Source organism: Hippocampus zosterae, unplaced genomic scaffold, assembly GCF_025434085.1.
Source record: "Hippocampus zosterae strain Florida unplaced genomic scaffold, ASM2543408v3 HiC_scaffold_22, whole genome shotgun sequence".
Classification (NCBI taxonomy): domain Eukaryota; kingdom Metazoa; phylum Chordata; class Actinopteri; order Syngnathiformes; family Syngnathidae; genus Hippocampus; species Hippocampus zosterae.
The window spans coordinates 3,716,204-3,740,423 of record NW_026262818.1 but is presented as its reverse complement, the minus strand read 5'-3'; the positions used below and the strand labels follow the sequence as shown (position 1 = coordinate 3,740,423).

General features: G+C 42.1%; 2 protein-coding genes across 8 annotated transcripts in view; both read left to right on the top strand.

Annotated features, from left to right (window-relative positions):
* Nucleotides 1–24,220, top strand: part of LOC127594596 (galactokinase-like) — a 239,145-nt gene that overhangs the window by 97,212 nt on the left and 117,713 nt on the right. The window lies entirely within an intron of this gene.
* The window catches only part of LOC127594582 (ATP-binding cassette sub-family C member 3-like), a 57,139-nt gene that overhangs the window by 17,330 nt on the left and 15,589 nt on the right, over nucleotides 1–24,220 (top strand). For 2 of the 7 annotated variants that reach the window (XM_052056421.1, XM_052056419.1), the window contains 19 exons: nucleotides 4,650–4,775; nucleotides 6,352–6,413; nucleotides 6,864–6,995; nucleotides 9,367–9,612; nucleotides 10,724–10,901; nucleotides 10,989–11,150; nucleotides 11,627–11,719; nucleotides 11,908–12,111; nucleotides 14,172–14,318; nucleotides 14,513–14,600; nucleotides 14,860–14,926; nucleotides 15,014–15,140; nucleotides 15,330–15,506; nucleotides 15,645–15,812; nucleotides 16,802–16,985; nucleotides 17,089–17,197; nucleotides 18,406–18,562; nucleotides 18,673–18,880; nucleotides 22,030–22,343. In XM_052056421.1, coding sequence (XP_051912381.1) covers nucleotides 4,650–4,775; nucleotides 6,352–6,413; nucleotides 6,864–6,995; nucleotides 9,367–9,612; nucleotides 10,724–10,901; nucleotides 10,989–11,150; nucleotides 11,627–11,719; nucleotides 11,908–12,111; nucleotides 14,172–14,318; nucleotides 14,513–14,600; nucleotides 14,860–14,926; nucleotides 15,014–15,140; nucleotides 15,330–15,506; nucleotides 15,645–15,812; nucleotides 16,802–16,985; nucleotides 17,089–17,197; nucleotides 18,406–18,562; nucleotides 18,673–18,880; nucleotides 22,030–22,343 — 2,949 coding nt within the window. Of the gene's footprint in view, nucleotides 1–4,649; nucleotides 4,776–6,351; nucleotides 6,414–6,863; nucleotides 6,996–9,366; nucleotides 9,613–10,723; nucleotides 10,902–10,988; nucleotides 11,151–11,626; nucleotides 11,720–11,907; nucleotides 12,112–14,171; nucleotides 14,319–14,512; nucleotides 14,601–14,859; nucleotides 14,927–15,013; nucleotides 15,141–15,329; nucleotides 15,507–15,644; nucleotides 15,813–16,801; nucleotides 16,986–17,088; nucleotides 17,198–18,405; nucleotides 18,563–18,672; nucleotides 18,881–21,029; nucleotides 21,341–22,029; nucleotides 22,344–24,220 lie in introns of those variants that run through there. The other 5 variants (XM_052056423.1, XM_052056422.1, XM_052056424.1 and 2 more) reach the window with 5 other exon arrangements.

Genomic DNA, 24,220 nt, shown 5'->3' with positions numbered 1-24,220 from the left:
ACAACTATTCTGATAATTTGTTTATCGTTAGCCATTTTTTAGCGACTACCGTATTTTCCGCACTGAAAGGCGCACCTAAAAGCCTTCCATTTTCTTAAAAGCTCACAGCGTGCCTTAAAATCCGATGTGCCTTGTGTATGGTCATGACGGTAATATTTCGACCCCAAAATAGCTCCTTGCTCGACACATGCAGACAACGCAGAGTTCAAACTTAAGACGATCGGTTATGCAGTTTAAAACAGAAATAGAGCAGCGGCAAGAGAGTTTAACATTAACGGGTCAGAGTTATAACTTGTTGTTGGTTAAATGAACTGTGTCGCTGTTTTATTAAATATGTTTTACTCACATCTGATCGTTCTGTTGGCGTTTTGTTTGGCATAACTCCATCTAGTGGATGCATTATAGATTCCATCTTATAATGCGTTGCGCCCAATGTATGAAAAAAAATGAACGAAAAGGCCATTAATTGAAGGTGTTCTTCATAATCCAGTGCACCTTTTAGTGTGGAAAATACGGTAATTGTCCAAATTATCAGATTTCCACCTCTCAAAATAAATAAAGACATTTGCAAATATCGACTTTTGCTTTGAAGAGCAAACCCGTAATTGGATCATAATCAATTGATGGAAACATTAAAAATCAGTATAATCTATTACATGAATAATTAATTGCAATCACGGTATGGATAACCTATTTACTGACACGTAAAATGAACCTGAATCCCAAAGTTGTCGCCCCTTGGGTCCATCGGCACCCAAAAAGTAGCTCTCGGTTTAAAAATGCTGCTGAGTACATCACTCCCTGACATGTGATTTTGCTTTGTTGTTGATTATTTGGTTTTGTTTAATCATCAATAGGCACCAAATAAGCAATAGTAATCGTTCAATAGACAGTAATCAGGAAAAAAATATTTTATAGTACAGTACATATTAATGTAAAATATATACGTTTTTAATCTGATTATTCAATTAATCAATGGAGTCATCGATAGAATAATTAATTCTAAAAATAGTCAAGACTGACACCACAAAATTTTGGGGTATTTTTGAAATATCACTCACGCTCCTTTATTTGGCTAACTGCCAGAGTGAAAACTTTTAAGTGAGTTGCCAGAGCATACAGTATATCGTCCCAGCCCAGTACCACAATAGAAAATATACCGTACATGTATTGGTCAAAGACACTGCCAAGACTCCATCCATCCATCCATCCATCCATCCATCATCTACCGCTTATCCGGGGCCGGGTCGCGGGGGCAACAGCTTTAGCAGGGAAGCCCAGACTTCCCTCTCCCTAGCTACTTCGTCCAGCTCTCCCCGGGGGATCCCGAGTCGTTCCCAGACAAGCTGGGTGACATAGTCTCTCCAGCGTGTCCTGGGTCTTCCTCGGGGTCTCCTCCCAGTGGTGCATGACCGGAACACCTCACCGGGGAGGCGCTCAGGAGGCATCCGAATAAGATGCCCAAGCCACCTCATCTGGCTCCTCTCGATATGGAGGAGAAGCGGCTCGACTCTGAGCCCCTCCCGGATGACCGAGCTTCTCACCTTATCTCTAAGGGAGAGCCCGGACACCCTGCAGAGAAAACTCATTTCGGCCGCTTGTAACCGGGATCTCGTTCTTTCGGTCACGACCCATAGCTCGTGACCATAGATGAGGGTTGGAACGTAGATCGACCGGTAAATTGAGAGCTTCGCCCTTTGGCTCAGCTCCTTCTTCACCACGACAGACCGATACAACGTCCGCATCACAGCAGACGCTGCACCGATCCGCCTGTCGATCTCCCGCTCCCTTCTGCCCCCACTCGTGAACAAGACCCCAAGATACTTGAACTCCTCCACTTGGGGCAAGATCTCCTCCCCGACCCGGAGGGGGCACTCCACCCTTTTTCGACTGAGGACCATGGTTTCAGATTTGGAGGTGCTCATCTTCATCCCAACCGCTTCACAGTCGGCTGCGAAGCGCTCCAGTGAGAGTTGGAGAGCCCCGTTTGAAGAAGCCAACAGCACCACATCATCTGCAAAAAGCAGGGATGCAATACTGAGGCCCCCAAAACGGACGCCCTCAACGCTTCGGCTGCGCCTAGAAATTCTGTCCATAAAGGTTATGAACAGAATCGGTGACAAAGGGCAGCCTTGGCGGAGTCCTACCCCCACTGGAAACGATTCCGACTTACTGCCGGCAATGCGAACCAAACTCTGACATCGGTGGTATAGAGACCGAACAGTCCGTATCAGGGGGTTCGGTACCCCATACCCTCGAAGCACCCCCCACAGAACTCCCCGAGGGACACGGTCAAACGCCTTCTCCAAGTCCACAAAACACATGTAGACTGGTTGAGCGAATTCCCACATACGCTCGAGGACCCTGCTAAGGGTGTAGAGCTGGTCCACTGTTCCACGGCCGGGACGAAAACCACACTGCTCCTCCTCAATCTGAGGCTCGACTTCCTGACGGACCCTCCTCTCCAGCACCCCTGAATAGACCTTACCAGGGAGGCTGAGGAGTGTGATCCCTCTATAGTTGGAACACACCCTCCGGTCCCCCTTTTTAAAAAGAGGGACTACCACCCCGGTCTGCCAATCCAGAGGCACTCTCCCTGTTGACCACGCGATGTTGCAGAGGCGTGTCAACCAGGACAGCCCCACAAATCCAGAGCCTTGAGGAACTCCGGGCGGATCTCATCCACCCCTGGGGCCTTGCCACCGAGGAGCTTTTAAACCACATCGGTGACTTCAGCCACAGAGATAGGAGAGCCCACCTCAGAGTCCCGGGGCTCTGCTTCCTCCAAGGAAGACGTGTTGGTGGAGTTGAGGAGGTCTTCGAAGTACTCTGCCCACCGGTTCACAACGTCCCGAGTCGAAGTCAGCAGCGCCCCATCCCCACTGTACACAGTGTTAGTGGTGCACTGCTTCCCCCTCCTGAGACGTCGTATGGTGGACCAGAATTTCCTCGAAGCCGTCCGGAAGTCGGCTTCCATGGCCTCACCGAACTCTTCCCATGCTCGGGTTTTTTGCGTTCCGCTTGGCCAGTCGATACCCGTCAGCTGCCTCTGGGGTCCCAGAGGCCATAAAGGCTCGATAGGACTCCTTCTTCAGCTTGACGGCATCCCTTACCGCTGGTGTCCACCAGCGAGTACGGGGGTTGCCGCCACAACAGGCACCAACCACCTTACGGCCACAACTCAGATTGGCCGCCTCAAACATAAGGGTGTCCTGGTGCCAAGTGCACATATGGACACCCTTACGTTTGAACAAGGTGTTCGTTATGGACAATCCGTGGCGAGCACAGAAGTCCAATAACAAAACACCACTCGAGTTCTGATCGGGGGGGCCGTTCCTCCCAATCACGCCCCTCCAGGTCTCACTGTCGTTGCCCACGTGAGCATTGAAGTCCCCCAGCAGAACAAGGGAGTCCCCAGCAGGAGTACTCTCCAGCACACCCTCCAAGGACTCCAAAAAGGGTGGGTATGCTGAGCTGCTGTTTGGTGCATATGCACAAACAACAGTCAGGACCCGTCCACCCACCCGAAGGCGGAGGGAGGCAACCCTCTCGTCTACCGGTGTGAACCCCAATGTACAGGCACTGAGCCGGGGGGCAGTGAGTATGCCCACACCTGCTCTGCGCCTCTCACCGTGAGCAACTCCAGAGTGGAAGAGAGTCCAGCCCCTCTCGAGAGAAATGGTACCAGAACCCAGGCTGTGTGTGGAGGCAAGTCCAACTATATCCAGTCGGAAATTCTCTGCCTCACACACCAGCTCGGGCTCCTTCCCTGCCAGAGAGGTGACATTCCATGTCCCAAGAGCTAGCTTCTGCAGCCGAGGATCGGACCGCCAGGGTCCCCGCCTTTGGCTGCCGCCCAGCTCACATTGCACCCGACCCCTTTGGCCCCTCTCATGGGTGGTGAGCCCATGGGAAGGGGGACCCACGTTGCCTCTTCGGGCTGTGCCCGGCCGGGCCCCATGGGTGTAGGCCCGGCCACCAGGTGCTTGCCAACGAGCCCCACCTCCAGGCCTGGCTCCAGAGTGGGGCCCCGGTGACCCGCGTCCGGGCAAGGGAAACCTTGGTCCATCTATTGTCATGATGGACCTATGGTCCATCATTAGGGTCTATGAGCCGTGCTTTGTCTGGCCCCTCACCTAGAACCTGTTTGCCATGGGTGACCCTGCCAGGGGCATAAAGCCCCAGACAACTTAGCTCCTAGGATCATTGGAACACGCAAACCCCTCCACCACGGTAAGGTGACGGCTCACGGAGGGGACTGCCAAGACTCAAAGCATGCAAGTGTTTTTGAAGTAAATCGTAGACTAAATAAGCTTGTATTCAATAAAATGTACTTCTTTTCCCTGAAAGGAAATGAGAGTAATTCATGTGCCAACCTGTTTGCGCCATTAAGAATGCCATTAATTGCTTTAGTGACAGCCTTTCAGGTGATAATACACGAGGTAATTTTTAACCAAGTGTCATTAAATATTTGTAGTCACGTAAATGGTTGTTAGATCTCTTGTGATTGACTGAAAGGGCAGCATTGTTAGCTGTGAATAAAATACCTTGGAAACCGCTCCACCGGAGCTCACTTGACGATGGCATTTCCTGACCTGACTCATCCTTACATCTGTTATTGTGCTTCTCTCCTTTTATTCAAATCTCAGGTTGAAGTCCCCGACAAGCTGCGCTTCACCACTTTCTACTTCTACTTTGGCTTGGTGGTCTTGGAGCTGATCCTGTGCTGCTTCAATGAGAAACCGCCGCTCTTTTCCAGCGTTGACACAGACCCCGTGAGTCATCCCGCGTCGTCTGCCTTGAAATCTACCCGTGCTCTGCGTGTTAGAACATGATTGTCTTGAAGGTATAAAACATTCAAGGCCCAGAATGGTATGAAAAAGATGTTTCTTTCTTTTTTTTTTTCTTTTTTTTTTTTTTTGCTTGGTAGAACGAGTCTCACACACACAAACGCTAGTGGTTACAGCCAGCGATTGTTGGCTGTGCAACAACATGCCCTGTCCAACCTTATAGGTTGAGAGGTGCTGCTCAGTGGAATGGGTGAAACTGCCCACAAATAAGTTCACCAGGCTTATATTCCGAAAGACTTGGGGCTGCATCAACAAGGCATTGCGCAAAAGAAGCCAGTAATTATGCACATGCGATTTATTTATTTCTACTTAACCCATTTATGCACTCTATAACATGATATTATGGTAAGCTGTCCAATGTCGTAACCACTGTCCCTGAAAGTGTTAATAAACATTCAAAGACAGATTTGTGTACAGAATTTTGGCATAAAAAGTAATTCCTTCAGTTTTGAAAATTACTAACATAACAAAATGTGGAGCCCATTAGCCACCAAATACGTTCCAGATGTCTTGTGTGGTTGTCTGTAGTTCTCTCGTTAGGCGTGAGAACAATTTATTGAAAAAAAAAAGCAACCTTTCTAACAGACACTTTAGCATTCCGGAACAAGATTTGAAAATACACACCACATACGCAGTAGTAGTAAGTGGAAAAAAAAATAAGCACACATGCAAACCGTTACCTTACTATGTTGGATGATATACGCCGCAGTCTTCACTTTGATGCAATTTTTGGTTTTCTTGTTGCCCTAAATCTCCTCTTGAAGACATCTGTTCCGCTATTGTAGAAAACAGCCACAAGCACAAATGAATAACAGAAGACCTTTCTCAACCCCCCTCCCCACCCCAATGTTGTTTGTTACATCCGTCTTTCATACTGATGCAAGCAGATTCCAGCAATAGTATTCTGAAGTTGAAAATGATACCCCCCACCCCCACCCCCACAAATTGAGGCAACCAAAGCCATGTATAGTTGAGGTTAAACTATAGTGGACAGTAAATCAGGTGCAATTATGTGATTTCCCCAAGTCAATCAGTAAAGTATCAATCAATCAGTAAAATTAGTGATGATGTTGATGATACCAAACATTATGGCTGGGCTATCAGTTGAGTTTGGGCAAAAGGCAGGGTAAAAAAAATCACAGATGCAGAGTACAACTTATTCAGCATCGATTTAACCCTTTCAGGGACAGCGGTTACTCCAGTGGACAGCTGATAATGTTGTCGGGTTACAGGGTGCATGAAAGGGTGACAATAAAATATCTTAGGATAGAGACGGCACGGTACTCGACTGATGAGCACGTCCGCCTCACCATGCAGAGGTGCATGGTTGGATTCCGGCTAAGGTCGGGTTAAATGTTCAAAGTCTTTTACTTCAGTGATTTATGTGCTCTTTGTTTAAAAAAAAAAACAAGCAGAAAAACCCCAGACAAAAAAAAAAGAAGAAAAAAACGCTTGTGGTTATTTCACTCTTTTTTCTCCGCTTTTTTATTTCTTTGCCCAGAATGTCTGCCCTGAATCCACAGCTGGTTTTCTATCAACCATGACGTTTTGGTGGTTCACAAGGTTGGTCTCTACTGTTTAATCCGAATGTCAACAAACACCCAATGTTGCATAATATGACAAGAAACAGTATATATACACACACACACACACACACACATATATATATATAATGTATTCTTTATTTTATTTTTGTTTACCCGAGGTAAAGACCTTAGTTGGGATTTTACTTGTCCAAGCATTGCAGCTTCTTTGTTTTCAGTCTCCCTTTGTATTGGACATTATATCAATCCAATTTCCAATGAAATCTGAGCCTGGAGTACAGAAATGGTGATTAGTGAGTTCCAGGAAACTAGATTTAAGCATTAGGAGAAGTAGCTCCAAACAAAATAACCCGGGGGGGGGGGGGGGGGTCCTGCTGCAATTGGTGTGTTAGAGTGAAAGAAAAATGTACAGATTTGGTAGAAAAAAGTGGTTGCATTTTTCTCACACAAAATTATCTTCTTTTCACAGTATGGCCGTGAAAGGATACAAACTGCCTCTTGAGGCCAAGGACCTCTGGTCTCTGAACGTTCGTGACAGCGCCACGGTGCTGGTCCCAAAACTCCTCATAGAGTGGGAAAAGGAGCAAGCCAAAGCCAAGAGGTACTTTCTAAATTCACCAAATATTTGGAGGTACTTGTGTATCCACTTTTTTTCATGTTTTTTAATTTTTTTTTAATTAAGTCAAGCAATGGGCGGCATGGTGGTCAACTGGTTTAACACGCTACAATGCAGAGGTGCAGGGTTCGATTCCGGCTCTGGCCTTCCTTTGTGGAATTCGCATGTTCTCCCCATGCCTGTGTGGGTCTTCTCTGGGTACTGTGGTTTCCTCTCACATTCCAAAAACATGTATGGCAGGTTAATGGAACATTCTAAATTGTCCCTCTGTGTACAGATGATTGTTCGTCTATATGTGCTTTGTGGCAAACAGTTCAGTGTGTACCCCTCATACTGTCTTTCCAAAGACAGCTGGGATAGGGTCTAGCACGCCCGCGACACTTGTGAGGATAAGCGAATTGGAAAATGGATAAATGGATGGATGGAAGTTAAGCAATGCTAATTTGGAGATTCTGAATGATTCATGGTCTTACTGGAGCCAGTCACAAGTCATGTTGTAACACCTGTGACAAACTTCTTTCCACTCTGCATTTCCTTGATTCTGGGTCTTTTCAGAGCAATTAGTGCTGGTCTCTCTCAAAGCAATTTTTCTGGCATTCTATTCCAGGTTCTCACAATAATACTCCACAGGATGGACAAATACATCCAATTGCCAGGCGCTCTGGATGAGTTAACTCAAACGCAACACGGCATTTTATGAGGCTGTTGGCTTTTCCCAAATTATTGAGGTGATAGTCTGCCCTTTATCCAACTTGTTAAACAAGGAGTTTCTACTCCATAATCATACTCTAGGCACGCACATTCTTTGAATGTGTAAGCTGGGTGTGATTCAAAATAATGAGAATCAGAATAGCTTTATTGTCATGGTGCAACAAAATGGAATATACAGCAGTCATAACCTTTTTGCAGCCAAATATCCAGAAGGTGGCATTCTCCACAAAAGTGAGGTACAAAAACACAAGGATTTTTTTAATCTTAAAAGATTTTTTTTAATATGTGCCAAACTGCAATTACAAAGAGAGAAAAGCAGGCGTTGTACAGTTGTGGTCATCTTTTGTGTTGTATTATTAAGCCACCCATTGCACATAAATTGTACAGAAAATGCATATTGTCACATGAATAACATAACCCTCTGTCTCTTTTATTTTATTCTATTTTTTTAACCAAAGTCGTTTTTTTTGCAGGAAATTACTCTCAATAGTCCAATGCAGATGTTTCCCTAAAGAGCGAATCAAAATCAGATGTTGGCAAAAAAAAAAAAAGAATTCGGCAATTTTGTTATTCGCGTAACGATAATGTCTCCTTTAAGTGATTAGCAAAAATAATGCGGATAAAAAGACAAAACAAAGCTATTTTTCTGAGATCAGCCATATTCCAATTTTTAAAATCAAGACCAGCATACAAATTAAACCTTTCTTGAACATTGTAACACAAAGGGTTGAATCATGTAAAATTCACATTAAAAACAGGAATACTGTCAATTCATACCTACAAGAGCATTTTAAAATCTTCAGCATGATAGAGAATCTTGAAAGTGACTGAAAAGGGCTTTTGTGTGACTTTTGTGAAGCTTAACCCTTTCAGGGACAGCTGTTACTATAGTGGACAGCTTATCATGGTATCAGGTTACACGTTGTCATTATTGTATTCTCACACTCTGGCCTCCATCCGGTTGCTTCCTTTTTTGTGCTGCAATTCTGCTACGAGTTTCACTGCTTAAGAAAGCATTTAAGTTGCGGTCATCAAACCTGTTGGGTGGGTAGCTGGATTTCATCACGCTTGTCCTGCAGTTGATATCATCGAGCTCTGAAATGGATACTGACTCCAATAATGCTCGATTTATCTTCCGTGTGCCCAAAATGTAGTGCACTGTGGGACATTGCGTACCGGTATTTTTTTTTTTTCCAGACTGTATCACAGTATCTGTGTCGAGTTCTGGATGCTCATTGGTGAACTACAACTCGGCCTGCAGTTTACTACAGATGCCAGTATATTTTCTCCTATCTGGTCCTGTTTTTCTAACATTCTCATTAAGGTCTGATATGTTTTTGATGTCCTGTCAAGGCTCTTGAAGGAGTCCTTTGGGGCACGTTTGTGGCCTCAGCCGGCTTGAAAAAAAAAAGCTCCCCTGCTCAAGCCGGCTTTATACCACCTCCACAGACCGTCTTGTAAATTGTCAGTACCGCGACACACCGAATGAATGCAACAAAATGGCTAGCATAACCCTAAGCTTGCTTTGACACCCGTCACAAACGTGGCAAAATGGGACAAAACACAGATCAAACGTGTCAGGTACCGAAATGTAACCCTTACTTTTACCAACTACTATTTCCAATGAACAATGTGCTCTTTCCAGTAAACAGAATACATCCAATGACGTTGTCTATTCCAAGCCTCCACCATCCACCAGCAACCACATAGGAGAAGAAAGTGGAACTAGCCCAGAAGAGGCTGAAGTGCTGCTGTCCACTCGCCAAGTTTTACCCCGCCAGCCATCGTTTTTATATTCGCTCATCAAAGCCTTTGGACCTTACTTCCTGATTGGTTCAGCTTACAAGCTTCTGCAGGATATCATCACGTTTGTTAACCCTCAGCTGCTCAGGTGAATAGAATTGACCTTCAAGTAAACCCTCGGACCTTTATAATTTTGCATTTGAAAAGTCATCTATTTGTCGGCTTTTCGTTATATTTGCTATTTTTGCGCTCAGGCCAAAGCAATAAAAGTATTACATGAGTGGGGAGCAGGTGTTAATTACTAACAGATTTTTGTTATTTGTGGCATGGCTTGGCCCAGAACCTCCTTGAAGGACAGGGGAACCTTGTCCTCTGCTAAGGCTCCACTGCTGTCTAATTTCAAGCAGGATTTAAATTTCCCAACAATTTTTTAAAAATTGCAATATTTGTGACTCACAACACAATATTCCCACACTCACTTTTTGTGGACTAACCTTATTTACAATTAAGAGGCAATGTTTTCGCCCCCAGATTTTAATGAAAATCTTGATCAATTTTGCCTTTCATAGAATTCAAAACTTTTATCAAAGGGTTAAAAGAAAAAAATCACACGCGGATCTGCTTCTCTTTGAAAAAGAAAATACCGGTTAAGTATGTTGAATGATTCTGTCAGGTTCAACAACAAACCGAATAATGTTTAGTATCCCTGAAATGCTGACACGGACAAAATTCGATAACAAAAATTTGTATTCTCAAAAACGCGAAACACTGGTCACCAGGACCCACGAAAAAATGGAATCTCCAAAAGGCGGAACACAGAGAAAACAAACAAAATGACAAGTCACACGAAAAAAACCATGGAACTAAGGAACAAAAATGACTAAGACGAGATCGAGAGATCTAGAAGAACAACACTTGAGCACCAGCAGCAACAAGGTCAATAATCCGACAAGTAGCAGCCATCTTGTCAGTCCTTCAATACGTGACTAACGATGATTGGCAGCAGGTGTGCACACTGAAGGGAAAGCCCTCGCCTGCCGCCTGCTGACACAAGAACCGGATCATGACAGATTCATTGCCAATTTATTTGAAAGTCATGCAGTGTACTTTGAATCCTTGGAGTTTTCAGTCAATCAATCAAACTGTTTCTGCACAGCTCTTTTGTTACATAAAATGCAACTCTGCGCTTTACTTGAGTTAAAATCAGCGTTCAGGAAAACCTCCGTTTTGTTGAGTATACATATTTGCCTTTCTTACAGAATGTTGATATCCTTTACGAAGCAAAAAGGTGTCCCTGACTGGTGGGGTTACTCGCTGGCCTTCCTCATGTTCTTCACAGCGTTTTTGCAAACGCTCATCCTCCACCAACACTTTCAGTATTGTTTTGTCACTGGCATGCATGTACGCACAGCTCTCATCGGGGCTATCTACCGAAAGGTAAATACTCACACATTTACTATGCTTTCGACTTGTGCCACAATTTTTGTGACAATGCTTTTTTTTTTCTTTGTCCGTCATCTGCAGTCGTTAGTAATAACGAACGCTGCCAAACGCTCATCTACGGTGGGAGAGGTGGTTAACTTGATGTCCGTGGATGCTCAGAGGTTCATGGACCTCACCACCTTCCTCAACATGCTGTGGTCTGCTCCTCTTCAGATTATGCTTGCACTATACTTTCTCTGGCAGGTACTTTAGTCGTGTGGTTTGTACAGTATCTTGACAATGTTGTTTTGTTTTTATTCAAATCTACCCATAAATCCATCCATTATTAAGATTGATTGCTCTGATCGATTGATTGCTCTGATCGATTGATTTTGGTTTATTTCTTTTTAAATCGGGACGTTCGATGTCCCTTTTTTTCCAGACCGATAGCAGGTCCAGTACTCAACTATTGACTACTAACCGATATTAAGTAATTGTGACCACGCTTCTGAAACATAGCATTTCTATTAAAACATTGACAAATGTTTTATTTCTGACAAAAGAAATGGCAGTAGTTGTTTAAATAATACAAAAATTATACTTAAACATCAATAGTAAAACCAGAGAAAGTGATTATTGTGCATAGCTGTATCAAGTATTTGAATATATATACAACATCACTTCTTTTGCGCAATGCTTATGTTGCTTGTGTGATTTATTCTCAGTGACTTTGCTTCTAGAATCTGGGGCCCTCAGTTCTGGCTGGAGTCGCTGTGATGATCCTGCTAATTCCATTAAATGCTGTGATTGCCGTGAAGAATCGTGCCTACCAGGTATTGATCGGCAGTTATTTTCTAACTTTTTGTCATGTAATTCTGCTGTTGTACTTTTCTTTGCGCATCCTTACACGGATATTGAATTATCATCCACAATACACACAACATTTTTTTGATCAATTAGCAACTAGTCATTTTCTGATCATATTTTCGCACGCTCATTTTGCATTTGTATTTGTTTCCAGGTGGAGCAGATGCAGCACAAAGATAGCCGTATTAAACTCATGAATGAGATCCTTAACGGCATCAAAGTGCTGAAGCTGTACGCCTGGGAGAATTCCTTCAAGGAAAAGGTGTTGGCCATCCGGCAGAAGGAGCTCAATGTGCTAAAGAAGGCGGCCTATTTGGGAGCATTGTCGACCCTGGCTTGGACGAGTGCGCCTTTTTTGGTATGCTCTTTCTTTAGAGGTCTGCAAGCTGTTCTTTTTCTGAGGCTTGCTGAAACACTGAGCTAATTGTCACATGACTCAATTAAAATTGCTTTGTTGACAGACTTGTTGAACGTAAAATCAGAGTCCTTCAAACTGAATTTATACTTGAACACGCCAAATAAATACTGTACAGTTCTACCTCTACTTATGAAATGAATGTTTTCTGGAAGAAATTTCTTCAGAACATTTTGTAAGTAGAGACACATTTTCCATGTTAATGCCTTAATCCGTTCCAAAACCCCCAAAATTCAGACATAAATGTTTGATCAAGCATAAAATGTCAAAAACAAAGAGTAGTGGAAAGAATAAAAATGGTCATTTAACTTTTAACTGCATCGTCATCGTTTTTTGCCCTCTTTTGTTCATTTTGCATTCAGGAAACTAGTATTTTTACCTTTCATGTCTTTAAATGTCTTTTGTAACAAGAGGCAATATTTTCCTGTTGAGGCATTTCGTAACTTGAAAATTTCGTTTGAAGAGACGTTGTCAAGTAGAGGTACCACTGTACCACTTTGCAACATGACCAGATAGCTCAATATTGACACAGAAATGAAAACCATCCATCCATCCATTTTTCACCGCTTATAGGTTAATTTAAAAATAATGAGAATAATCACCAACCACAGATTTAACCATAAACTCAATGAAATCCCAAAGTAAAAGACTTAAATTTGAAAAAGTGCAATCCTGTGTTTCATAGAGGTCCGGCTCGTGTTCTGTTTTAACAGTTTATCTTCAGCCAGACACCATCTGTTTGAGTACCCGGTAGATCTTTCAAACAAAGGGGCATCAAAACAGATCTTGCGTTCATTTGTATAAACAAACAGGTACGTTATCTAACAACCCAACTCTTTTTGCAGTCTCGCAATGTTTTAAATAAGTTAATATTTACTCAGGGCAGCTCAGGGGAGAAGTATGTCGTTTGCATCACAGTCGTTAAGTTCTGAGTTCAAATCTTGCCTCTTCCTTGCTCTCGTGTACATGTACCAGAAACATGCATGTTAAGTGCATTTGAACACTCGAAAGTTTCTATTGGTGCAAATGAGAGTGTGAATAGTTGTCTTATTTATTCCGTATGTGCCCTGCTATTGAATGGGGACCAGTTCAGGCTATACAGAGCCGTTACCCTACTCAAGACAAGCAATCTAGAAAATCGTGTTGAGACGCGTTTTCCATGTAAATGCCCTAATCCGTTCCAAGCCCCCTGCCCCCCAAAAAATTCAGACCTAAATGTTTTCTAAAGCATAAAAATGCATCAAAATATGTAACAAATACATGTTACAATTAGATTATTGCACAATAAATGAGAGTTGTGCATCATGTAAAAAAACAAAGAGCAGAGTAAAGAATAAAAATAATGTCCATTTAACTTTTAACTGTGTCCTCATTGTTTTTATTGCCCTCTTTAGTTCATATTCTCTTTCAGAAGTGGTTTTTGCCTGCTGTTTTGTAAAGAACTGAGCAAAGGACGTCTGCTTTTGTCGGCTTTTAATAATACAGTACTTCGAATATGTCCAAGGGAAACATTAGCATAGTGAGCGATCGCTCGACTGGTGATTCACATTTTTGTCAAACTATTGGAATGCCTCATGGCCCGAGGGGCAAATGACGAGGTCACTGCATAGCCACATCTATCTATTTATCTATCTACACACACAGACACATAGAGTAGAGGTACCCTCTTAACCAATGGGATGCCAGAATGATGCTTGGTAATACCCAATGGCAGAGCAACTATAAGTATGTTGCGTTCAGGAAACTCGACGCTGCGAGTGTTTTTACCTTTCGTATCTTGAAATTTCTTTTGTAACCGGAGGCAATATTTTCCTGTTGAGGTGTTTTGTAACTTGAAAAATTCATTTGAAAAGTTGTTCATAAGTAGAGGTCCCACTGTATTTCCCATTGAAATAATTATCGATCACCAGCTGTTGAAGATCAGATTATTTTGAGTGAGACTTGTGTTTCTGTCGACAGTAAACTGTTGTTTCTCACCAGTCCATTTGTTGATGCGTCCTCAGGTTGCACTGACAACATTTGCTGTGTATGTGACGGTGGATGAGAACAACATCCTGGATGCGGAGAAGGCCTTTGTGTCACTCTCTCTGTTTAATATCCTTCGTTTCCCTCTCAACATGCTCCCTCAAGTTATAAGCAGCCTCGTACAGGTGGGCCATAACTTCTCTTAGCCTCTTTCTCTCTCTGCCTGCGTCAGCTTAGGGCGCGAGAACAATTGTGTTTGTGGTTATTTAAAACAAGTTATTTTTGCATAATTCAGGTCATAAGAGCAAAAAAAAAAAAAAAAAATTCCTTGATCACCAGTTTCAGTTTACACTGAACACGTGTTTATTCTGCATTGCAGACAAGCGTCTCCCTGAAGCGAATCCAGAGTTTCTTGAGTCATGATGAGTTGGATCCAAATTCAGTGGACAGAAAGAACACAGCGTCAGGCAAGAGCAAACACAGTACACGTGTCATCGTTTCATGCCTGCGCACTTCACTTAAAGAGATGAGTCATGCCTTCGAATATATGCATCGTCACGCTAGCTCATCAACTCGTGGAAGATTGCAGGTTGTCCGCATGCGTGTCGAGTAACTATTTCCTGCTTGTAACTTTCACCCAGTGACTTTGGGTGTGAAGAGGCTATTGATGTTTGCGAAATTATGAGTCATGCTCATAATATGTTTGCATAATGTTTTACTTGATAGATTTTTCAGTCACTGTTGTCGATGGGAAATTCACCTGGGCCAAAGAAGATTCTCCTGTGTTGCACGAGTATGTCTTGCCAAGTTACATACACGCTTGTATTCTTTTTGTTCATAAGCAGAGAGAGGTCATTACTATTGACTTTGTTCTTTCAAGCATCAACGTGTTGGTGCCTCACGGCTCCCTGCTGGCAGTGGTGGGCCATGTTGGCTGTGGGAAGTCCTCACTGATTTCTGCACTGCTGGGTGAAATGGAGAAACTTGAAGGAGATGTTTCCATTCGGGTATGCCTACACTCAATATCTTGTTTGACATGCAAACAAGGAGCAGTTAATCTTGTTTTTCCACCATTGATGCTAACATTTTTGCAGTACAAATTAACATAACATGATAAACTGTCCACTGTAGTAACCGCTGTCCCGGAAAGGGTTCATAACAAGAATCATGAATGTTTGGGAATGTTTTTTTGTCAGGGATCAGTGGCCTACGTTCCTCAGCAGGCCTGGATACAGAATGCCACGCTGCGTGATAATATCCTGTTTGGGAAACCGTACAATGAACAAAAGTACCGTTGCGTTTTGGAGGCCTGCGCCTTAACCCCTGACCTGGAGGTTTTGCCAGGAGGAGACATGACGGAAATAGGAGAAAAGGTACTTCCATTTCTTTTTGTTTTTACTCCTGTCCATTGAGAGAAGATTTGTAATTATGACAAACATATGGGGGTATCAAAATTGCCTGTATTCTACAATAACTAAATATCTCTTTAATGTTGCCTGCTGACACAACAGGGCATCAATCTCTCTGGAGGCCAGAGACAGAGGGTCAGCCTCGCCCGAGCTCTATATTGTGATGCAGATGTCTACCTGCTGGATGACCCGTTGTCTGCTGTTGACTCCCATGTGTCCAAACACATATTTGACAACCTAATAGGTCCAGAAGGAGCACTAAAGGGCAAGGTGGGTCACTATCAAGTACCATATTTTCGGCACTATAAGGCGCACCTAAAAGCATTCAATTTTCTCAAAAGCTGACCGTGCGCCCTATAATCCGATGTTCCTTATATATGGTGTTAAAGTCTCTTTAAATTCCCCATTGAATTGTTCCCCTGTTAGTGTTCCAGTTCCATCTAGTGGTGATTATTAGCAGCAACCAATTGCAACGAAAAAGGGTTCTGCCTGACACTAATGGACATGTGCATTCACCTAAACACACTCAAGACAAGTACTTTGTGAGCTCTGCAGAGCCATTATGAAACAAAGATAATACCAAAAGCATAGTTAACTACTGTCTAAATGAAGAAAGAAGGAGACAAGAAAGACTTCTAAGGATATTTAGCCCCTTGTGGATGTGAATGTGAGCCCACTGGGTTGGTGTGCCTTTTTGTTGAATCAATTATCTTCATAACATTTGTCTTTCATTTATTGTTTTGTAATGCCATTTGTATTTATATAATTCATGTGTGCGACCAAATATCGTGGCTTTGTTCCAGTTGCAACGGTTGTGAAGGCTATATAAAATATAAAAGGCTCTATATAACTAAAGCTGTATTTTATTGTATTGTATTGTAATTTCTTTAGTGTAGCACCATCTAGTGGATGTATAACGCAACAGCAGCCACTATAGTAGCATCTATTCTATACACCTTATAATGCAGTGCGTCCTATATATGAAAACAGTTTTAAAATAGGCCATTCATTGAAGGTGCGCCTGATAATCCGAAGCGCCTTATAGTGCAGGAAATGCAGTATTAATTTTTTTTATTCATTTGTTTTTGTGCAGTATCCTATTTGATACATGTTTAAGCTTTGGGGGAGGTTGATTCTCACTGACTCGTCTTCACTTAACTGTGCATGTCCCTGTCTATACTTTCTCTAAATCTCTTATGATGGAGACAGTGACATTTCTTATTCTTCCAATTATTATTTTTACCTGTTTTTTACCCTAGACGCGTATTCTGGTGACACATGGCATTAGTTACCTGCCCCAGGTGGACAATATAGTGGTCATGGTGGATGGAAGAGTGTCAGAGATGGGCTCATATCAAGAGCTGCTCAAGCAGAATGGAGCATTTGCTGAATTTCTCAGAAATTATGCTCTGGAGGACTTCGTAGACGAAGATGAGGCCACAGGTAGATTTTTTTTTCATACATCATATTCTCAAACCATCAGCTAATAATTGTTGCAATGTTTAATTTTCAGATTGATATATTAATTTGCTTCATGTTTTTGCAGAGGAAATAATCGATGACGAAGATTTGTTCCCAGAAGATGCCCTTAGTAACCACATGGACATGGTGCAGAGTGAACCGGGAATTAATGAAGCGAAGAGAAACTTCATCAGGTATGATAAACATGTTACCACATTTCAACATTTGTACGACTTTTCAGAGCCCAAAGCACACACAGAGCATTTAAGTAATAATAATTATAATTGCTAATCAATTGCATCCTTCATGGTAACAATGTACTTTGCATATCACAATACAAAATTCAAGGTAAAAAATATTTTTAAATAAAAAATATATATATACAAAGTGAATCATTTCTGAATACAGTAATTTTTCTTCCTTTTAATAAGATAAATTGATAAAATAAATACTGACATACTAACGAAACAATATTTATTGGGATGGCATTTATTGCGCAAATCTCTAGTCAAAGTCAACACTCCCTCATGCAAAATAGTACAAATAAAATGCTGATATTTGTTGTGAAAACAGTACAATTGACTTTGAGATGAATTTTCTATAATTCATTCAAATTACTGGGGCCATGGATAAATTGGACTTTGATGACTGATTCCGTTTTTAACTGTTGACAAGAAAGCAAGTGTATTCAATTAATCAGATCTCAAACGTAAAAATGAATAAGCATTCAAAATAACAAATCACGTTGCTGGTAGCTTGGATTGGGTAGTTAATGCACAGACAACATTTTGTGTACTTCTCCCGCAGCTGATGTATTCGTTGACATCGTCTGTCATTTCCCGTCTTCGGTTGCTGTCTGTGTTATTCTGTACTATTTTCTCCACGTTTACATAAGTTGATTGGTATGTTGCTGTTCAAATTAACTTCTTTGTCGCTGTATCGTGGTTCCAGCTAGATGACAAGTGCACTGTATCACACAAGCACTTATTTTGGGGTTTTGCGACTGCATTAGCTTAGTAATTAGCATGGCTTCTCATCTTTCTCCCCGTCTTCCCTTTGCCTTCGTCATAAAGCTACTTACAAAAATGTAGATTTTTTTAGTTGCCGTGGCGGCGATGGTTAGTGATTTGACGTATGCTTTGTAGCCGCCGGATGTAAAGCAAACCTTTGCCTTTTCATCATGTTTAGCCACGTTCGCTATCCAGCCGTAGCTTATTAGTAGCGTAGGCTTTGTCAGTGGTCTGCAACATTCAATGCCAATCTCTACCTGCGGGCAAATTCATACCTTGGATTGAGAATGCCTTCTGTAGCTCGCCGCTAGAAGTGACACTCATCAGGTTGCACTTTAAAAAAAAATGTGTACGCTTCTGTACACAACTGACAGAATTTCTTTTCATTGAAGGCAAATCAGCATCATTTCAGCAGATGGTGAGACATCTAAGTCCCGGTCAGTGAGGAGGCATGGCTGCAGTCAGAAGAAGCACCCAGAGCCACAAGAAAAGAAGCAGCAACATGGGATGGAGAAACTCATCCAGGCAGAGACTGCAGAAACAGGCAGGGTTAGTCTGTTTTTAGCACTTGTCGCTACAATCACTCACCACGTTCTGTATCAAAATTGGTCACCCCATCATCACTTGTTTTTGCATTTTAACAATGGTCTATCCTTCAGGTCAAGCTAAAGGTCTACCTTGAGTACGCAAAGGCAGTGGGAGTGCTCCTGTCTGTGCTGATCTGCATTTTATATGGCTGCCAGAGTGCAGCTGCAATTGGAGGAAACATTTGGCTCAGTGAGTGGACCAACGATGCCTTGCAAAATCAGACTGCGGACAATGTTAATATGAGGGTGGGTGTGTACGCAGCACTTGGAATTACACAAGGTAAGAAACTGTAATGTATTTTTTTTATTGTTTTGTTCTGACAGTATGAAAGTGGTTTCAATTTATTCACTTACCGTATTTTAGCACGATAAGGCGCTTCGGATTTTAAGGCGCGCCTTCAATGAATAGCTTATTTCCAAAATGGTTTCATATGTAGGGTGCACTGCATTATAAGGCGAATAGAATAGAAGCTACAAGATTGGCTGTGGTTGGGCTATGCATCCACTAGATGGCGCTACGCTAAAGGGAATTCAATACAATATTTCCCTTTATTTCTGTAGAGCCTTTACAACTGCTGCAACTGAAACAAAACCCTGAGAACTGGGCGCAGACATGAAACATATAAATACAAATGGCATTACAAACCAATAAATGAAAGACAAAAGTTATGAAGACAATTGATTGAACAAAAAGGCACACAAACCTTGTGGGGTAACATCCACAAGGGGCTAAATATCCTTAGAAGTCATGCTTGTCTCATATTTCATTCGTCTAGTCAGTCGTTCAGTCATATTTAGTCGTTTAGTCATAGTCGTAACTCTGCTTTTGCGCAGAGCTCACTCAGTAGTTGTCGTCTGCTTGAGTGTGTGTTGGCGAATGCACATGTCAATTAGTGTCGGGCAGAACCCATTTAGGTTGCAAGTGGTTCCTGCTAATAATCACCACTAGATGACATAGGAACACTAACGGGGAAACAATTCAATGGGGAATATAAAAAGACTGGGGAACCCCATACATAAAGCGCATCGGCGTATAGGGTGCACTGTCAGCGTTTGGGAAAATTTTGTGTTTTTAGATGCGCCTTGTTATGCGGAAAATATGGTAACGTGGTGTGCGACGGCTCTCTAGTGGACACAGATTGATCAATGCGTCTATGAAAGTGACTCCGCCATCATGCAGCTTTGCTTGATGCTGCCTGAGTTTACCACTGTTGTGTGATTTGCAATGCAATGAGGTGATTTCAGCTTTTCCTTAAGAAAACACTTTTATATGACAGTTTCCCCTCGATTCGTTCCAAGGCAAAGGTGACAATTAGTCAATTGAAAATATCACATTTAATGTTGAATCATTCAAGATTTGTTCTCCATTTTCAAACTTTTCCAATCAAGTGTGCTGCCTGAATTAACATTTGGATAAGTTGACAGCTCAATCAACCCGCGCTTGAATCTTTAAAGCGGCTATTTTGGGTTGTACATGAATTAATTGACATTAAGCGAAACCTTTAATGTCAAACATAATGCTTTCCAGGGCCACAGGTTGACTTTTTCAGCTTTCAAAGGATTTTTTCTTCTTTTTGAAAAAAACCCAAAAAGATTTATTTCTCTGCCCCTAAATGCCACAGGAATTCTGCGTTTTGAGGTTTTCAACCTAAATATTCATGAACTGTTTAACCATTTCAGGGACAGCGGTTACGACAGTGGACAGCTTATCACATTATCAGGTTACAGGGTGCATGAAAGGTTTCATAGAAAGAAAGTTAACCACTTTAAATGTAATGGACTTCTAAATGCATCGATGGCCGCTAGCTAGAAAGGGTGAATGCATACGGGGGGCGTCATTTTTTAGTGATGATGCATCACAATCATTTAATTGCCCCCATGAGTCAAGCAGGAAGAGGAATGGGTTTAAAATGTTTTTTGTACTGGCACGCTAATATGTGGCCCGCGACAAAAATGAGTTTGACACCCCTGCTTTAGATCTTGAAATCCAACTCATGAAAAATGGGAGCAAAAACAATAGTGTTGCATTTTTCTTCACCGTATATAAAAAAAAATCAATTAACCCTTTCATGCACCCTGATAAGCTGTCCACTGTCATAACCATTGTGCCTGAAAGGGTTAATTTGGGTTCTAGATTTCTGTGGTGCCATCGCAAAAATAACACAAAAACATCCCAAAACGCAAACTTTATAGGATTTAATAGCTCAGGTGTAGAAATTGTGCTGTTGGAGAAAAATGCATGTTCTAATCTAAAATCTTATTCATATGGCTTTCTGAATTACTTCTGTGAATGTGATGCATTATGTTGTTCAATGCTTAAAAAAAAACATTTCAGTGAATGTTCCTTTTACAACCTTGCACTGCAGGCATGCATCAACTATTTTATCAATTGACAATGAAACCCCCCTCTTCTCTGAAATCAATCGTAGGTGTCCTGGTCATGATCTCTTCCTTTACATTTGCAATGGGAAACATCGGGGCAGCGCGGAAGCTGCACCATAACCTGCTCGTCAACAAACTTCACACACTCCAGTCGTTTTTTGACACCACTCCCATAGGACGCATCATCAACCGCTTCTCCAAAGACATCTACTTGATCGATGAGACCTTGCCTTCTACTGTGCTCATGTTCCTGGTCACCTTTTTTGTGTCTCTCTCCACCATAATTGTCATCATTTCCAGCACTCCCATCTTTGCGGTTGTCATAGCACCCCTGGCTTTCGTATACATCTTTGTCCAGGTATTCAGCGAAACGGAAAACAATGCATGCTGTGTGCATGTTTGCAGTTGTTCTAATGCTCCAGTGTTTGGTCTTTGTTTTCATCTTCTTCTTTTTTTTTTCAACAGCTTTCTCCACGCTGAGCATTGCTGCTTTGATTCATCTAACCAATTCATTCTGCTTTCTTGTCACACCCACATTCTTCTTCAAAACGCAAGCGTAAAAAATACATAATCGATAAAACTATGGCTCCTTGTAGTGGCGGAGTTGGACTGATGCAACTGAATTCACAGCTTCGAAATAGTCACTCACTTTTAATAATAATATAATAATAATAAATTTTAAGGTCATTCGAGAATCGGGTAACGGCAGAATTGTACTTCAGTTACTTTACACATTTTTTTTTTAATCGTAAATTTTCTTAATGGTGGAAGTGCCCTCTTATTTGAGCGAAAGAAAAATATGATTATGCTTTTTACAGCTCAATATCTTCATTTCATTATGGGTCGGCGTATTGCAGGCTCAGGCTCATGGCTGTGGAAAATGCACTGATACCTACATTCAGAGGATTTTACTTGATAAGATCCGGATCCAAATCCATTAACACAGTTGTTGTGTTGACCCCCCCCCCCCTGCCCCCCGTCCCTGTCCCCGTACACCCACCCTCCCCACACCTTACCCCTTTATCCTGCTTACTCCCCTTCTCGCAGGTCTGCTGATGTTGGCTAACTGCATGTTGTCCCAGGCCTACAGTATGGTACGGGCAGCCAAGCTCATGCACCGCAACCTGCTCCAGGGGGTCCTGCGAGCGCCGCAGGCTTTCTTTGAGAGCACCCCCATTGGGCGGTTAATAAACCGCTTCAGCAAAGACATGGATGCCATAGACTCCCAGCTCCCACATCAAATTGACATATGGATGCGCACTTTCTGGTACACACTGAATGTGCTGCTCATATGCTCTGCACTCACCCCCATGTTCCTCATAGTCGTAGCCCCGTTAATGGTGTTCTATTGGTGGGTTCAGGTAAATAGTCAACAAGTCTGTTTCGTGCATGTCTGACCGTGTTGCGGATGAGAAAGTGTGCTGTAAACTGTTCTTTGAGTGGGAGCAAATTTTTGTGCGTTTAGTGGTCAGATGTTAGGTCTAGACCGTCTCATACGTCACGGTTCACTTGGTGATATTTATAATCTTCTGAGGGAGTTTTGCAAAAATCATAGATATAGTGATACCTCGAATTATAACAACATACTTATAGCTGCTCTGCCATTGGCTATTACCGAGCATCATCCTGGCATCCCGTTGGCTAAGAGGGACCCCTCTACCGAATGTGTCTATTTGTAGATAGATAGATAGATATGGAGTGTCTTGTCTATGTAGCATCCTCGTCGGGTCATAAGGCGTTCCGATAGTTTTACGTAAATATGAATCACCCAGAAAAAGTGTTCACCAGTCAGGTGATCGCTCACGATGCTAATGTTTGCCTTGGACATTTTTGAAGGATTGTTAAAAAGCAAACGTCCTCGGATCAGTTCTTTACAAAACGGCATGCAAAAAACACTTCTGAGAGAGAATATGAACTAAAGAGGCCAACCAATGACAAGGATGCAATTAAAAGTTAGATGACCATCATTTTTATTCTTTATTCTTTGTTTTTTACACTATGCAAAACTCTCATTTATTGTGCAATAATCTAATTGGAACATGTATTTGTTATATATTTTGATGCATTTTTTTCCTTTAGGAAACATCCATGTCTGAATTTTGGAGGGGGGGGGGGGGGGCTTGGAACAAATTGGGGCATTTACGCGTCTCTATTTACAACATTTTCTAGTTAAGAAATTTCTTCCAGAACCAATTAATTTTGTAAGTAGAGGTACCACTGTACTAATGTAGTAACTGCAATGGTAATGCAGTCCGAAAGCTGTGGTGGCAGAAATAATTTGTTATTAAATATGTTGATCATTTTTCTCCATAATCTGGAATATTTTGTGTGTTGTGCTCATGCAAAACAAGCCAAAGGCGGCATGTGCACCTTTGTGGTGTTAACACAGACTGTCGCTCTTTAACCCTCTCAGGGACAGCGGTTACTACAGTGGACATCTTATTATGCTATCAGGTTACAGGTTAACATTATTGGTGCATGAAAGGGTTCAGAACAATGAGGGGGGGATCTGTTTCTACAAAGTGTACAGCAGAATCTTCAGCACATTTAGATTCTGTCAAGATAACATAAAAAAACAGCTGAGGCCTACCTTACTCACTATTTTCCGTGTTATTTTTTATGCGTTAGTTTTTTTTCCCTCTGGTAGTGTCTGGTTTATATTCTCATCAAAGAGCAGAAAAATAATAATACAGCATCTTTGGATTGACTGCTGGGATGTTGGTATCAGTGAAAATAAAGTTTAGCTAGTTTCATTTCATTGGTGATGGTTGAGCTAAAATGGGGGCACTTATTCCAGTGTTTCTTGGGTATATGTCAGACCATGAAATTGTACCTATTTTCACAACATTTGCACTGTTTGGGGGTATACCAGCTAAATCTTGAGAAAGGATGTTCCTTCGGGACCTACTTTGAGTGTTATTAGCAGATTTCATTGTATCGTCATGCATTGAGTCTCCATCAAGCAGGCATTTAAGTTGTCTCATTAGATGCTGTGCCTCGGAAAGATTATTCCTGCCACTGGAGCAGCTTTAGGATTGTAGTAGATCATAGCTGTGTTATCAGATCCAGATGAATGTTGTTGCTGAAAAAAAGGTGGCAGTTGTAATTAGAACTGCTCATAAATGATCCTATTTCTTTTCTGTCGAATTAGTAAATTACGGTAATCGAAATTCCGAGTATACTCTTCACGTGATTGAGAACTACAACTAGATAATTTCGTTCTCATTGTTGTATCATT